Source organism: Ascaphus truei, chromosome 11 (genome assembly GCF_040206685.1).
Source record: "Ascaphus truei isolate aAscTru1 chromosome 11, aAscTru1.hap1, whole genome shotgun sequence".
NCBI classification, from domain to species: Eukaryota; Metazoa; Chordata; class Amphibia; order Anura; family Ascaphidae; genus Ascaphus; species Ascaphus truei.
In genome coordinates, this window is record NC_134493.1 from 19129126 (window position 1) to 19147441 (window position 18316).

An 18316-nucleotide genomic window follows, 5' to 3' on the forward strand; every position below is an offset into this window, starting at 1 on the left:
GTTTATTTCTAATGTGTGCCAGGAATGAGGCTAGTGATTTGTAGGGAATATATACACTCACTCCATGCCTGACACCAGAATAGGAACTCTCAACTTGTTGCATGCAGCAGACAGGACACCACATCTTTTATTAAACGGGAATAGTTTAATATGTATAGATATTGCTGACCTGTATATGAGCTGAGGGCTTTCTAAGTTATAGACTCTGGAAGGCACAGATGGTTACTAGGCTCGGCTCCGTTGTGTCTGTCCAGGGGCCATACTTGAAAGGGCTCAGAGATGCCTAGGTGTGAGGCCATATTGGCCCTGCCATTATTATAGAGCACCCATATCCTGGCATGAAACAAGGCAACCTAACACCCTGTGCTAAACAGCCAGCCGCTGTGGAGCCTCGCACCGTGGGGGGGCGAAGGGGCAGAGGGGGCTATTTCACCTGCCTGGGGAAAAGGCTCAGGGGTGGGAAACCCTGTATGAGTGTTTTAGATTGGTTGCTAGGCGGTTGCTAAGGTTTTTTGATTGGGCTGCAGGTTTTCTGGGACCTGGACACCAGAGGTTAGAAAAGCTCTGACACAGGTCAGATTCTTCAGTTCTAAGAGTTCCATCTAAGAGTTTCATCAGTTCCATCTTGTGTGATTCACCTGAGATTCAGTCCCATTGGAGAAGTGGCCTGGAATATTTTGCTGTGTGTTTGCAATTAGGAAAGATTGGTTTTGTTATCCCAGTTTTCCAAAGTAAGTGTGTCTTTTTACTGTATTTTTGTGTAACATTGTTGTGTGCGTTCATTAGGTGAATAAACGTAATTTATTTTTATCTCTCTGCTTGCTCAATCAATGATCCCGGTAAATAAAAGTTGTAATAAGCGGGTCTTACCGTGACAAGCTTTATTTAATGGTGGCAGTGTGTGGCATAGATTGAGCCTATGTTATAAAATCCTGCGGGGTCTTATAACATAGGGGGAAACTTCAAGATTGCGAGCTCCCAAAGCAAGAGATAGCATACACACGTTACACAAAGCAGAAAAAAGCACAGGTTCTCCCTGTCACTTAGCTTAGTGCCTGCGGGCGAACATGGACAAGCAATGCACCAGGATTGTTACCCAGTGTAAAAGCTGCAGTTTACCGACAGACGGTCGGTCAGAGACACAGCTGGAGGACTTGGAATATCACAAAGCAGTTACAGCTTCACTAGAGGAGTGGACACTCACAACTGCAGTGGCAACTGTCTCTCAGCAAACCAGGGAAGAGTAGGTTAAGCCAGCCCTGGTAGAGACAGAAAGACATGGGGAGGGAATTGGCACCCCAGGACTTGCCGCACGTTTTGCCACATGGAGAAGGGTTACCCAGACAGGGGTCACATGGACCCGGGTAGCCCCCATCTCATCTGCAGTTGCAGAGCCCACCGGGACAGCCAGGATGCAAGAGGTTAATTCAGCACTGGTTAGCATGAAATAACAAGGGGAGGGAGCGGGTCACCACATGGACACTGTTGGGGGGCCATTGATAGAGAGAGCAACCGCGGTAGCCCCAATGGCTAGCGGTCTCTCTTCGCCCCGGAATTGCCGCTCTGCTCGCCCTGTGGGGACGGAGGGCTGCCCAGGACTTGGCCACACTGGCCAGGGCAGCCAAAAGCACACCTCAAAGGATTCTACAGTCTGCAGTCATTGGAAGTATTGTATTGTATGTCTTTATTTATATAGCACCATTAATGTACATAGCGCTTCACAGTAGTAATACACATGGTAATCAAATAAATAACAGATAATATGAATAACAGATCATGGGAATAAGTGCTTTAGACATTAAGGAAGAGGAGTCCCTGCCCCGAGGAGCTTACAGTCTAATTTGTAGGTAGGTAGAAATGCACCCAAAGTTGCAGAGGTTATCCCGGGGAGGGGGTGCTCTCAGTCCCACCAGATTGGTCAGTCAAACCCAATTTGTCAGGACCAGGGAAGGTCCAGTGTACCCCATCAGGGGCAACGTTCTCAAGCTGTGAGGCCGGTCGCCCGTGTGCAGCTGGCACACACAGAGGAGTCAAGTCCAGCCGTGGAATCAACCCACAGAGGGACGTCCACGGAGAGATCTGCGCTTGACCCCCAGGAAACAGCAGCAGAGTTGGAGGGACATCAGTTTGCACCAGTCCAGGTGCCACCCAGCGCTGTCCAGCGGGCACCGTTGTGCCAAGTGATCATGGGAGTTTGCCAAGCAGCTGGCTTGCGTGACTCCAGTGTCTACGTTGAGTCCCATGGGGGCCAAAGTCTAGAGTTCGTAGATCCAAAAGGCTTCCCTCACAAGGAAACAGACTGCATTCCCACCCCTCCAATGGGTCCTCGATCGCCTTGCAGAAGAGACCTGAAGGATCCTTGCCATGCGCCTGGAGAAAATGGCTCGACACACTATTAGTCAGCAGACCTTTTTTTTTATGTTATAAACATGTTCATACAGCCGTCGCTTAATAGTCCTAGTAGTCATACCCACATACTGCAGACCGCAGGGACATTCAGGAAGTTAAATAATAAAAGAACCGTTGCAAGTGATGTGTGATTGAATTGAATATGACCTGAATGTGATGTTAGGCAAAAAAGACCCGCTCCTAGAACTATATCTGCACGCCGTACAGCGGCCACATACGTAATATCCATTGGGCAGTGTGGTATTTGAACGAGAAGAACGCATAAGCGGGCAGCTAGGTGCTATCTTTTGGCTTATGTTTAGAGCCTTAGTGAAGATGATTTGAGGATTCGTGGGTAAAATACCTGCAAGAACCTTATCCTTCTTTAGAATAGGCCAGTACTTATGAAAGATTTTTTTTAGTTGTAGGGGCCATTTGGTTATATTGCGTAATGAAGGGTATCCCTTCCATTTCGTTGGATTTACGATGTTTATACTGTACTTTAAAAGTGTGGATCGATCCATCAGGTCGACCTCAGATATGGTACTATCCAGTTTGCCTGTCAATAAATTTGATCTTTAATACATGCGCTTGAGATAAAAATGTTTCGTTCATAGAGCTATTGCGTTTTAATCTAATGAATTGTCCCTTAGGTATGTTACTAATCCAGGAGGGATTGTGATGGCTGTCAGCGCGCAGATAGTTATTGGCTTGGACCTTTTTGAAGAAAGATTGTGTGTAGAATGTTATCTTGTACAAAGATAACTAGATCTAAAAATTTGATAGTGTGTGTGTGTGTGTATATATATATATATATATATATATATATATATATATATATATATATATATATATATATATATATATATATATATATATATATAATTAGTGTGTATGTGTATATATACAGACATACATACATTGTGTGTGTGTGTATGTAAACCAAAGAAAAAACAGCGCTAAGCACGAAATATCAATGCAATATATATATATATATATATATATATATATATATTAAATGCAACAAATTAATTGACCAATTAATAAGATAAATTGTAAAAGTCCAATAGTATAATTACAAGTCCTGCCCAGGAGTCATGGAGGATGAATAAACCCCACTCCACAAAAAAATGTATGAATTGCCAATTAGTAGAAGATGGGGGCTGTTGTAAGCAGGGAAGAATCACTTCCCAAAATAGATCTATGGAAAAGGGGAGAAGAAACAGCGACACAATCCTCCGACACCAACAGGGGACCCCTGATGAAGTCAGCTGACGAAACGCGTTGGGAGTGACGTCATTGCGCAACTTTGAGGATGGGATTGTAAACACTGAGGGAAGTCCTGCCTGTTGTGTGAGCAGAGAGCAGAGTGCTGATTTTCGATTGTGCTGTAAAGGCTCAAACAGACTTCCAGGCTGCCTGCATTGCTGCCAATTGAGATTGGGCTAAACGGCTGATTCCTGTTGGTGTCGGAGGATTCCAGTGGCGTCCGCAGCAGTCCCTGGAGCAGGAGGTTGTTTTTGGAGTTGTCCACTAACTGTCGGGTGATTCCCCCAGCTGTTGGTGACTATATGCAGCTACACAGTTAAAGAAACCTACCGTATTTCCTCGATTCTAAGACGCACTTTTCCCCCTATTTTCACATGGCTGAAATAGGTCTGCATTTTAGAATCGATGTATTTAAAAAAAATTAGCTAGGGGGCGCTGCTGCCGATGCCGGACGGGATATTCACAGTCTGCAGGAACAGCACATGGCTGCGATCACCCCCCTCTCCTCCCCTTCCCTTCCCATGAGGTGCAGAGGGATCAGAGAGGTCTGTCAGGGCACATCAACATTGCCCAGAAGCCAAAGTATCTCTGGAAGCAGGATTTCCTGGGACCTGAATTTAATGGGGTTTAGCACCGGAGACCCCCTGCTTCAATCCTGCATTAACAAATGAATAAAGAGATGGGGAAAAACCGCTTGGGTTGCTTCTTTTAATTCTCTGTTCAGCAGAAAACTATGTAACTGAAATTGGAGATCCCTTTTGATCTCTGGTAAGACCATGTTGATACCCACATTACAAAAGGAACTAGGAAACCGTATGCACCCATGCATTATTGAATTGCAGCTCATATTTATTAGCAGGGAGATGTACTCCTTGGTCATATGTTCATATTGTACTGGATCAATCAAAAACAGGATGCCAATACAGATGTATGCAATGTTATTACTCCGACTGGCGTGTTACGGTGGGCCATGCACATTGTTCCCGCGGGACAAGGGGCCATTGTTTTGAATCAGCCGCGCACAATAAGGACGTGGCTAACATGCCATTTCTCTCACACTAGTGAGCCAACAGGTAAATTAGCATTGGCTCAATCTGTACCTCCACATGTACAGGAAAAACAATCCTAGACGCTCTCCCAAAGCTTCCCATCGTGTCTTTTAGTACCAGTAAAAAGGGCAATGTTTGTCCTAAGTACAAGAGTCAGAAACGCAGAATGCTGAGCAGCATAATATATATTCTTCTGAGAGGTTTATTTTGCTGGGAGGCATTTTTTCTCGGGAGTGTTTGCGTACATGACCATTGTACGCCATGCTTACCTCGTCCTCCCCCCCACCCCCCCTCGTATTGGTGCCGGTCTTCATTACAAGACACTGATGTCTAAGAGGCACTAATTTAGAGACCGGTATTGGAAGTTGGCTACCACGCGTTGGAACGGATATTCAGCACTGATTCCTTCCATTGATGCCTTCACAGTTTTTCATTATTGCATTCAATTGCATTTTGATATATCGTATTGGAGGAATTAGTTTTTTGCTATGCAGCACTGATTCAGGATTTTCTATCCCTACATACATATATATTTACTGCTGTGTATCAACATATAACATACAAGATCATCAATGCTAAAAATATAGTGGAAAATAAAACTCCCAAAGTACTAAAAAAAACTAAATAGCCAGGGCTAACACCAAGGCACAGAGAGACTCAATGTTTCGGGCTAGTGCGTAAGTGTCCTTTGTCATGAGTATGGACTATTCTAATCTAGACTCTTGTCCTGGCCTAAAATGTTGAGTTGCACCTTGCCTTGGTGTTGGCCCTATGTTTTTGCAGTGTTTTTTTTATTTTTTTGTTGCTTTGATGATTGTTGTATGTTCTACTTTGATAGACTGCAGTAAAGATATTGTGCTACTCAGCATACTGCATTTTTACTTGTTTGTACTTATGACAAATATTCTTCCTATTGGTACATATTTGACTGGATGGCATTTATTAATGGCAAATGCCTATCTGATCGAACTCATCAACTGTTAACAAGCATTTTGTTGGGTTTTGTTTACGGATTGGTTACTAGTGAGTAGCAAATCTGGTGTTAAAGCGTAGAAATAAAATCAATGAGTCAAGGGTTCAAAGTAACAGGTGAGTTTATCAGCACCATGGCACCATTGAGAGAAAAGAATTCCAACAAGGAACTCAGGCCTCTGAAAACATATTGCTTGGATCACATTTTTATACATTTCAAAATGAGTAATACACCCCTTAAGGGGGCTGGCTTAGAGATAAATAATAATATGATGACATACAAAAAATGCATATTGGTTGATACATAAATATGCTGCTTACGCTATATTCTTATCCTATATACCATAGTAGTAGGCCGCCCTTAACCTTGTGACATAAGGGAGTTACTGTGTCCAGCCCTGTATGTACTGTAGCTGTCAGATAACAAAGCCTAAGATCAGCAGGAATGTCTAAGACAGGAGAAATCGCTTACGAATGCTATTTCAATTTATTACATGACTCGTAGGAATTACACAAGGGTGGGTTAGATCCAGAAGCGATACTCTGCAGAATCAAACATTCACAGTTCATTCATTCACGAATGAAACAAATAAACATTCATATAAGCAAACGCTCAGAAAATGGTGGTTTAGGCCAAAATGGAGGTGATGATAGCCACACACATTATCTCAATCTTCACACTGGTAAACAAAAAAAAAAGTGTGTGTGTGGGCCGAGCACGCGCATTTTAAGTGAAACTTCTTTGTCTTTTGTCACAGAGATTGTATTTGTGATGGTGATGTTTTCAATGAAAAATCAAAACACAATTTCAGTGACAAAACGCAAAGAAGAGTGACTTAAAACGCGCGTGCTCTGCACCCCCCACCCCCCGTTTTAGCTATTTGTACTTCTATATTTATACTAACTGTGAATTCCTTGTCTGTGTCGCCCTATGCTGCTGCTGTTGTGGAGTCCTCTGCGCGCCGAGCGCGGGAGGCTGCGCGCCGGAGGCCTCTAGGCGCCGAGTGCCGGAGGCCTCTGTGCGTGCACGCCATGCACCGGAGCCCCCTGCACGTGCGCACCATGCGCCTGAGGCCTCTGCACGTGCTCACCGAGCTGCCAGCATTGACGTCATCGACGGCCTCTTCTGCCAGCAGTGACATCACTTCCGGGAGCGCACTTCCGTCACCAACAAGGCAATTTACTCCAAGGGAAATTTTCATATGGATGCGGCCAGCATAGAAGTTTCACTTTTAAAATCGCATCAAAACAGCTGACTTTAAAAAATAAAAAATAATGGCATCAGAGAATGATGTAAACCGTGTTAAACCGTGTTAAACCGTGTTAAACAATGCCCTAAGGCTTTCAAGAGCATTAAGCAATTTAGTGGCGTTGGATGAAACTGGCATTATAGCTTTACGGAATGGAAAACACGTTAGTTTTTTGTTCCTTCTTTACTAGGAAAACCTCCTGATCGCCTTTCTTCGTGAAAAAAAATAAATATTTAACCCTTCTGTTAGATCACCAGCTCCCTGCCTTTCTACTGTAAGGACACTTTTTAGTGCAGAATTTGTGCTTAAGTAGGTCAGTGAATTAAAGGAGAGACACCCTGCTCATTGAGATGGTTGGGATTGTATGACGCAGCAAGCAAAGCACTAAAGCAGCAGGAGGCCAAAGTAACTCCATTCATTGCTAGGGCTCACAAGGACACTGATGCCGTTCAATAAAGTGCATCCTCCCCATAGCTCTGCAGAAGAATGATACCACCGTAGCAAGATCTCCAAGATCCACGGAATACAGAGGTGGCCAACTCCATTCCTCTAGGTCAAGTTTTAAGGATAACCCTGCTTCAGCACAGGTGGCTCAATCGGTGACTGTCAGAATGACTGCACCCCCTGTGCTGAAGCAGGGATATCCATAAAACCTGACCTGTTGGTGGCACTTGAGGACTGGCGTTGGCACCCCTGGTCCAATTATAATAATAATAGTAGCATGTTCTTGTATAGCGCTGCTAGTTTTACGTAGGGGGTGCTGGTTTCTCTCTGCAGTTTAAAGCTCCGCCATGTGAGCCAATAGGAAGCCAATAGGACCGGGTGATGTCACAGCTTCCTATTGGCCCGCAGACCGTGGGAGCCATAATGTGAATCCTGCATGCGAGCCCGAGCGACTACAGTCACCCCCTATGGAGGTAAGTATCTCCGGAAGCCAGGGGTCCCTGGAGATGAAATGTACTGGGTTTAGCTCCGGAGACCCCCTGCTTCAATCCTGTAATAATAATAACACATCTTCTTGGATTGCTGCTTTACGTCTCTGGGTCACTGTTTCCAAAGTTCTAATATTGCCACTTATTCAACTTCACTAACTGCCAGAAAGTTTCAAACTCAAATTGAAGGCGAAAAAAATAATAATTGGCTGCATTCATTTCACGAGATTAGTTTTAGAAAGCAAACATGTCACTTAATAAGCAGGGATTTTTATTTAAGTGAGTCTCGGCGATATGACAACTTGACAGCTATTGCTGCCATATCCTACAGTTCTGCAAAATGTGCAGGTTTTAATCGCTCTTCAGTTTCTGTTACAGTGGGTTTCTGGAGGCAAACTGAAATTATATGTTTGTCAAGTGGAGGTGAAGAGAATGCTAACCAGCTATGTACAGATTATAGTATTATAAAGCAATACATTCATCTCTTTATTAAGAAAATATTTACTGGTACCAACGGTTTCACAATGATGTGTTTGAAGAGGCAAAGAAAATGAATGCTCTGATTATCTGGCAATTCTAATGTAAAATTTGTTGTAATCCTTTCGGCAGAAAATATCCAATTCCATGTGTGTGCTTTTAATTAAAAGTCATAGTTTACGCATTTGCTGCTGTTAGGACCTTTTAGTAAAAGGCCTTACAATAAATGTCATATTTATCACCCAGAAAAGATTCCATATGATTTATCATGGGATCACTAACAGAAACAGTATTTTCTGCTGTCAGGGGTATGCATTTGATATATAATAAAATGGCTTTCTGCTTCTCCAGTTGAATCTTTGAGGTTAAATGAAATGCCTCCTTATCAAACCATATCGGCTGGAAAACCACCATGTGCTGTTTTTGTTTAGTATTAGAAGACTCCGGGCATTTTTCCGAGTTGCTTATCTCCGGATACAGACCTGTAATTTGTGCACAAAACATCAGCGTTCCCAAAATCAATATACTCTCTCCAATTTGAAGTGTGGCCTTTAAATGATTTTACAGCGTGATTATGACACAGTCCTATATCATTCATTAAGACAAACCTCTGATGTTCAACCTAAATTGTATATTCTTTTTAACACCCAATACATCAAAAGGAGTTCTATTATTTCCCCCTCGGTTTAAATCATATGCTGCAGTGGTTTATCCTAATAAGTAAATGTGTAGATTCTGTGTTTTGAAAGCGGGTCATCATAATCTGCTTTTGGTCAGTAACCCTTGTGACCTTGTTAAAGAATATGTTTAGGAACAAGTTGAAACACAAACAATGGAGTCATTCTTCAGCTGGTTGTTACTAATTGGTAAGATGCAGCCATACCACGGGATATACTCACATGACATAACAAAGACATTGCAAAACGATTTGTTACCCTCGTACAGGGGCGGAGCATAAAAACTGGTAACATTGGATTGGATAAAGTGATACATCTGACGCATACTAGTGCCTGATAGGAGGTTAGAATCTACGTCTTGTAATAGGAATGTGCGGCAGTATGTGTTGTTACTCTGTTGATTGGTCAGAGGAGGAGGGAAGCCAAGGTCGCCTGTAGAAAAATACTGTGCACAACACTAGATGCCAAGTCCAGGAGCAGATAAGAAAGTAACGTCCAAGAGTAAAAATGTGAAGAAAGCAGCTACAAAACAGGAGATTTTTGTGCTCATTCTTAAAGGGACAGTCGTACATCCTTTCAACCTCAGGCTAATGTCATCATCAAAGTGAGTACCAAAGTACCAAGGATTAATGGGGCCGATTCCTCAAGCGCCGGTACGGGTTAGCGCACCAGATCCGGTGTCCATTCCCATTGACTTGAATGGGGGATGGCGGTAGAACGGATGTGCTAACCCATACTTGATGAATCTGCCCCCATGTGTGTACACAACAGCCCCTTCAGGCCTAATACATGGAAATATACTGCTAAAACATTTCCTTCTATCCCAAAAAACATCTTCTCTGTTAAACTGCGATACCATGTTGCTCAGTCGCACTAATCACGTTTGGTTTAAAGGCAGCTTACCACTTCTTCACAAAACTTAGCCTGTGGTGTACCTGTACTGTGGCTATGTACACTGACTGGCATGATCTTGATATCTTATATGGAAGGTGTCCTCCCTTAGTTTCCTATGTCATGTGCAGTATAGCACTGGAAGCATCAGCCATTTGAAACTATGTACAATCTCGCACATATCCCAAAACAATGACGCCCCGGTAGTACATCTGGTAGGTTTCCTGTTGTGTTTATTTTTTATTTTTTTGCCCCTCCATAGTTCCTGGCACAACCCCATCTAATAAGTAGTGAGAAATTGAGAAAAGGAAGGCCCAGGCACAAATCTCTTAGGCTATTTCGAATAACGTTAACCTAAATTAACATAAGGTTAATTGTAATGCTTTCTACGTTATTCCCTTTAATGGATAATGCTAATCCAGTTCTAGTCCTTTAAATAGTGCAGCGTTAAATTTGTACGAGACCTATTTTAGTAGAGCAGCCAGTAGTTTGTATACCTTCCCAGAATCCCTTGCTGCAGGTGAAGCACTGTATGCTAGGAAATAATGGGGGGAAAGCCAGGTTGCAGAGCCGTCTGTCACGTGCTGACAAGTAATTTGTATTTGTTAGACCTGCTGAAACACTCCTTTTTATACAACATGTGGGGAGATGCCTGTGAGCAAACCTAGGAAATGTCATTTGGAGTAACAGCACCTTTAGGGAGGACCTACAGTATTTTAACACCACGTTATTACAAGTCAACGCAATCCGGTGCTAATTTTATGTCGCATTAGGCATATGCTAATGATCTATACAACGGCTGTTTTTATATATACAGATGCAGCGGCCGTTATTTGAACATATCACGCGTTGTATACCTCGGAATAGCCATGTCATGGCGCCTCATTACCGCTTGTTGACTCGTGTTTTATCGAGTGCAGAAAATGGCATTTTAGTGTTCTGGTTTTTAAACACCTGCAGATTGACACAGTACTGTACACATTACAATTCATTCATTTCTGCCACGGAAACGCAAAGAATTGCACCCAAAGAAATCAGGATCCATGAAATTCAAACAAAGCAACCGCGTGGGGTACAGCCGCGCACACGAAAATGGCTCCGTGATATGTTCGAATAACGGCCGCTGCATCTGTAACAATTACCTTTGTGGATATGCATTAAACTCATGGAAAATATCTGTTACGGTTTTGGGTAATGTCCCATTATTTAGCCTAATAAAATGGAGTTTGGTGCATTTGTGTCTTGGAGCTATATTTACTTAGAAGGTCTACTCCAAGAGACACCTTCCTGGCTGGAAGACAGTGAGCTTGTATGGTCCATTGACGTGGTCGGTCATGATGGGCCATGCTCCATTATCTACCTTCTGGGCTGTTAGACACCTTTTTAAAAAGTTTACTCTATTCTTCTGAAGATCATATTTACTAAACTGTTCCAGGAGATGTCCTATGGAGTAGCAAAGTTTAGTAGATATGGTCGGAGATATCATAGTGATGCTCTTGTTAACGATTGGCTCGCTGGTGACCTGCTCTCCTTTTTCATGCTGGAAACACGAAGGTAAATAGCCACGGACACAGTGGTCTCCCAGGGACCAGAAAATAGTGGTGAGGAAGAGGAACCATGGTACAGAAAAAGAATCCTAAATATGAATGCATCCTTCCGGTGGTGAATAAGTGAAAACATGGGAAGGGTGTTGATCAAGAGAGAAATCTGATTTCCATTGACCCTTTGAGTGCCGTAACGGCCGCGACACTCGGTGATCATGGTGTCACTGACTGGAACGCAAGGAGGTGCCCTCCTCTTCCGTTCCTCTGCCGGCTACATCGCGTTCAGCGCGCCACAGAACACGATCTCCCATAGAAAATGAGCAAGAAAGCCCATGACTTGGCCACTACGTCTTGGGTTCCTTGGAGTGCCAGACCCCATTAAGTGATAACTACGTCAAGGGGCATCCAAAAGGTTCAAATAAAATAAAAAAGGTAATAAAAATGTTTTGCCTTCTACTGGACCGATAGAACTATAAATGTAGGTTGAGTATCTCACCCAATTAGAATTGAACAAATGTTGGAGATACGTCGGGTTTATTTATTTTGATAGAGGTTTGTACTGTTTCAGACAAAGTTAGAAATGCATCTTCATGCATTAAACTTTATGGGCAAAATATTATTCAAACATGGTTTCTTCATTTTCTCAGAACAATTGGAAAAGATTTACACTGCCACAGGGGGCTCCACTCCAGTCCTCAAGATTCCCCAACCGGTCAGGTTTTAAGGATATCCCTGCTTCAGCACAGGTGGCTCAGTTCACGACTGATTGAGCCACCTATGCTGGAGCAGGGATATCCTTAAAACCTGAACTGTTGGGTGGAGTCAGGGGGGGTCCTGAGGACTGGAGTTGAGCCCCCTGTATTAGCACGTTGAACTCTGGGTACCAAATTCTCTATCAACAAGCCATCGTGTAGCAATCATTGTAATGGATGACCGTGTGTTCTTGACGAGAGTATTTTCTGCTGCTGAGTTGTTGTTTTTTAAATCTGCCTTTCTCTTATTGAGATTCTTTGCAGCATATATCATTTTTTCACTGTATTGAGCCAGCACGAAACCTTGTATTCAGCCTTCGATAATGAGCCTATTGATTTGACCATTAACTTCAACCTATGCATGAATGATTGATTAGATGAAGGAGAAGTTATTTTGGCGGATACCTCGTTAGCTCTTTGAGGTGCAGGGCTTTTTTAGTGGCAGTTCCATAATTCAATTACAAATTGTAATTATGTATAATTGCTGCATGGTTTCATTATGAGTATATGGGTGAATGAGTGTGTGTATACAGGGCCGTTCGACTGCACCTAGCCCCGCGCTTAGAGGCCCTGCGCTCTTCCCCACAACATTGAAACTGCGATTGCTGGGGGAGAGCGCAGGGTCTCTGCAAGTGCCGGCATGTCCTCCAGCAATCATGTGACTACGCATCGCCATGACTGTGCGACGTAGCTGGAGGAGATGCTGGCTATGGGGAAGGTAAGAGGCCTTGCCATACTCCCCGCCGGTAGGCAACATGATACGGAATGGGACATTTGGTCACAGCCATCTTGCCGCCGGCGCGCAACTCAACCCGCCGCTGCAGCCAATCTGTCGCTGGAATCTAAGGTCAGCTTTATTACTGTTTAGTGTAAGGGGTTAATGTAAGGGGTTTTAGCACTTGGGGTAGGGGGTTAATTTAAGGAGTTTTACATATTAATATTTTCCTGTCTGCAAGTTTTGTGTGTCACCAAATGAACTATTATAGTTTGGGATCTGAGGACTATATTCAAGTATCCATTTGTGAATGATTGGTGGTGAGAGGGGTAAATCTAACGCTCGTTCTTTTCAGGCTGTAGATACGTCAGTCAAACAGCAGCAAAAACCAATGTTGACTTTGAATATGATAGTCCACTAATGAAGACAGAAGTTCCCGGACCTAGATCCAGAGTAAGTAAATTCTTGTAACCTTTTAGAGTGGCCCTAATGACCCAGATACGTAATGGGCACTTGCTCATTTGCTAGGGGCAGATCGGGAGGGCCTCGTCCAATCCAAATGGACCATTTTTGGCATCCGGGCACAAGTTGTGTCATGTGATCGCTCCATGATCTATCACATGATGTGGACGTGCAGGAGGTCCGGTGGTTCTCTAGTGCTACCGGGCCCCAGGCCCTGCAAAAGTTAATAGTTTGGGCAGTTTAGTTACGTCACTTTTTAGCTGCAAAGGGGAAGTTTGCACCAGTAACCGTAATATCCACTTGCAGTGGTGGAAATGGCCGATGTTAAATGTGGAAATTTAACCGATGTTAAAAAAAAAAAAAAAACTTCCCCAACCCCCTGTGTTTTTAAAAAAAAAATAGGTTTGAAGCTGGGGGTCTCCCGAGCTGAACGATATTAATTTCAGCTTCAGGGACCCCCTTCTTCCCGAGATACGTTCCTCCATATGGGGTGCTGGTAGCAGCTCTAGTTGGGGCTATCATAATGGCTGTTTTAAAAGTACTGCGTCACGTGGCCAATAGGAAGCCGTGACATCATTTGCAGTGTGGCTTCCTATTGGCCCGTGTGACAGGGACATTTAAGCCTGCGGAGATGCTACCGGCACCTCCTACACAGGTATGCATCTCTAGGAGCAGGGGGCCCCCTGGTGCTGAAATGAATGCTGTGCAGCTGCGGAGACCTCCTGCTTCCCACCCAGGGGAAACATGTTCCAGAGCATATGCTCTTTTTAAATAGAACAAAAGAAAACGCAAGACCCTCATAGTGTAATATATACAAATAAAACCATTTGATAAAAAGGTGAGATATGCACGCACAAGATATATAGAACAGACAGGCATTGAGGTATAAAAACCAGTGTTAGAGAAGCTGCCCCACGTCCACTGCAGAGGCTCCACGGATTCCGGCATGCACCCTCTCAGTGGCTCCGATCCTGCTCCCGGGATAACTCTGGTAGTCACAATGCTGATTTGCATTCAGTTGCAGCCCGCACTCGCTGGCGTCTGTCCACCGTCACTGCAGGGCGGTACTTCAGAAAAAGTCCAGAAAAGGCACAAATTGAGCAAAAAGAGTACAAATGATATATATCACAGTACACAATAAACTCCAACATTTTTCGTGACAGAATGTCACTTCTTCAGGATACACCTGAAGAAGTGACTTTCTGTCACGAAACGCATTGAAGTTTGTTGTGTACTGTGATATATATCATTTGTACTCTTTTTGCTCAATTTGAGCCTTTTCTGGACATTTTATATAGCCAAAATGGCTTATTGACATAGGAGACAATGCAATCAATGAGACTAAGACGCTGTACTGGATCGGGGTCACGATCAGCTGTGGGCTGTAACATACCGGGTGCTATCCCGACACAGCCAATCAGAGAGGACGTTTGCTCTCCCCTCCATTCACCAGTAGAGTACCGCCCTGCAGTGACGGTGGACAGACGCCAGCGAGTGCGGGCTGCAACTGAATGCAAATCGGCATTGTGACTACCAGAGTTATCCCGGGAGCAGGATCGGAGCCACTGAGAGGGTGCATGCCGGAATCCGTGGAGCCTCTGCAGTGGACGTGGGGCAGCTTCTCTAACACTGGTTTTTATACCTCAATGCCGGTTTATTCTATATTTATTTATTTATAAAAATATTTTACCAGGAAGTAATACATTGAGAGTTACCTCTCGTTTTCAACTATGTCCTGGGCACAGAGTTATAAAAAAAATACATTGTTACATTAAAAGAACAGGGTTATACAGTGAGCTCAGAGACATTTCATGGACAGATAGATTTGGAACATTGGGTACAGGGGATAAAGGGCTTGCGAGTTTCAGATTTGAAATAGAGCAGCTTTTAACATAACTTTAAAATAACCAAACATCAGTGAACGGCAGCAAATGGCTCACACCCTTAGGCTGCCCTTCGGCTGTGCCATAGGCTGTCCGCCTTTGGGGCAATGCAGACATACACTGGGGTGGTTGAGATTGAATCTGTTGCAGCTGTTAACAAAAGCTCTTTGTGTCCCCATGGCTCATTAACATTCCTGTGGGTGGGGTTGACGTTCCATAAAGTACAAGCACATGTTAACCCTTAGCACACTGGTCCTGTGCAGAGGGGAGCAGCTCTTGGGGAGCCCCATCAGACTGTCTGCCTTTTGGGGCACGTATATCTTGTACGTGCATATCTCACCTTTTTTATATAATTGTTTTATTTTTATATACTACATTATGAGGGTCTTGCACTTTCTTTTTTTTTCTATCTATTTAGTTGGTGATGTCCTGACATCTCCATAACCCGCATAGCAGCAGACCCTCCTTCTCAAAGGGACGTTGTTTACATTGTTAGCGGTGATTTATTTGCTCTATATGACCTTAACATCTTCATTGTACTTATTTACACTGTTTATCTGTGACAACTGAGTCACTTTGGTCACTATTTACTTAGAGTATACTAGTCACTTGTTAGGTCTTATTTGACCATTATTTCACATTTTATTAATTATTTACACATTTAGTGCGCTTGGACATTTATCTGCTGTTTTTAAATCGGACTTAGCACAATAAGTTTGTCAATAAAACAAACAAAACCAAAGTAATGTTCCTTCATACTTCCCAATAACATTCTTCCGGATGATACAAGATGTCGGGACACAGAAGTTGTGCTCTGAAACTCGAGGGTGGTAGGTTCTGGGTAAAAAGGGAAGAGCTGTTTTTGCTAAAGGAGTACTAGACACATGGAGCAGCCTTTCAGTGGGGGTCAAATGCAAGCAAATCATTGAAGGATGCTTGGTACAGGATCAAGGGCACTGTGAGGGTAGAAAGTACAAAATACACTGGTAGAAACTACCATTTTGTCGTCCGTACAGAAAATGGGCAGACTTATGCTGCTGTGTTATTTGCTAATAGCTGGGATCACCAGGTTCATATTGCATTGATTAATGTGTTGGCGCTGAGCTGCGCCTCTTGTCAGAAGCATCTCGATGAGGCTCCTCACTGACACCGCGGTTAGATACATTTCATTTGGTAATGAAAGTTTTCCTTTGGGGCAGGAAACCCTCCATTTTGCTTTCCCAACATTATGTAAGTTGCTGTTCCTCAAAATAATAGTTACTATGCACCCAGGTTTCAAAGTGAAATCCTGTAACTTACTCGGCCTGTTTTACTGGCAGCTCCGTTTAAAGTTAAAGTATATAGTTTCTTAAATGAAGGTTATTGGAAAGGATAATAAATAAAATCAAGTGTTGATTAAAGCAGCAATCCCCCTCAGAGGCCTTTAGGAGTTTAAATCCTATAATGTTTAGTATCTTGCACTTAAGAATGTCCTGCTCTTCAAAAATAAATAAACATCTCTCTCTCTCTCTCTCTCTCTCTCTCTCTCTCTCTCTCTCTCTCTCTCTCTCTCTCTCTCTCTCTCTCTCTCTCTCTCTCTATCTATCTATCTATCTATCTCTCTCTCTCTCTCTCTCTCTCTCTCTCTCTCTCTATCTCTCTATCTCTCTATCTCTCTATCTCTCTATCTCTCTATCTATCTCTCTATCTATCTCTCTATCTATCTCTCTATCTATCTCTCTCTCTATCTCTCTCTCTCTATCTCTCTCTATCTCTCTCTATCTCTCTCTATCTCTCTCTATCTCTCTCTATCTCTCTCTATCTCTCTCTCTCTATCTCTCTCTATCTCTCTCTATCTCTCTCTATCTCTCTCTCTCTCTCTCTCTCTCTCTCTCTATCTATATATTGTATCTATCATGATTTTTCACACACTTTTAATGTTTAATCCCCAGCATTTGGGGTTACCATGGTTACCTTTACACTGCACAGGGCGCGAGGGAGGGCTCCATATTAACCTCCCGGACACTGAATGAAGCATCAAATGTAACAAAAACCGTATTGGAAAGGGCAAGAAGAAAGCTCTCAAGTCATTAAAAAGGCGATTGGTGCTGGCCACTGCTTAACAATTTTAGAGACATCGACAGCGTATTTGTTCTGGCTTCTGAATGATGTTAACACAACCCTATTCTCATTTTTCTTTCCTCTAGGAATTAATTAAGCAGTTGAATGCAATTCAGGTAAGCCGCCTTATGTATGTGTAATTAGCGGTCTCTGTAGGGTTACTGGCAATGCACGTCTTTAACCCAGGAGGTGCTGGAAATCCTGCGTAATACGGCAGGCAGCAGCGTATAGGGGTCCGCGTTAAAGTGAATAAGTAGTGATTCACTGTTGCTGTTCATGGGCAGGTCATTATGTAAAAGAATATGTTTAGGAATAAGTTGAAACGCAAACAATGGAGTCATTCTTCAGTTAATCAGTTAATCAGTTAATCAGTGGCGGTGAGCATTGGATAACGCATTTCGGCATAGAAAACCAGCCCTTAGGGTTGTATTGTAAAGCGTTGGATATGCCATTCGTTGTAAAGTGATACGTTGGATAGCGAGGACTACCTGTACACACACAACTTTAACAAAGAGCATGCAAAAGGATATACAGGCATACCCCGGTTTAAGTACATTTTCGCTTTACATACATGCTCCGGTCCCATTGCGTACGTTAATGTGGGGTATGCCTGTACAGGCAGTCCTCGTTTTACAACGCTTCGCTTTACAACGAATGGCTTATCCAACGCTGTGCAATGCATACGTATGTTCATTTTTACAGCGCCAAAATGGCTTATCCAACGCTCTTACAACGCTTTGCAACGTTGTGTGTGTGTATATATATAATATTATACTATATTATATTATACTATATAATATTATATTATACTATATAATATATTATTTATTATGTTATATTATATATATAATACAGTATATACACTATATAATTTATGTGTGTGCTGCATATCTTATTGCCTGCATAAAATATTTGGTGTATTTTAGTGTTAAAAATGCCTTCAGGAACGGAACCT

At 43.0% G+C, this 18316-nt stretch overlaps 1 protein-coding gene across 1 annotated transcript in view; it reads left to right on the forward strand.

The window, feature by feature from the left end:
• Positions 1–18316, forward strand: part of ABAT (4-aminobutyrate aminotransferase) — a 142167-nt gene that overhangs the window by 69911 nt on the left and 53940 nt on the right. The window contains exons 3-4 of the mRNA XM_075565310.1: positions 13272–13369; positions 17448–17477. Of these exons, the coding sequence (XP_075421425.1) occupies positions 13272–13369; positions 17448–17477 (128 nt within the window). The remainder of the gene's footprint in view (positions 1–13271; positions 13370–17447; positions 17478–18316) is intronic.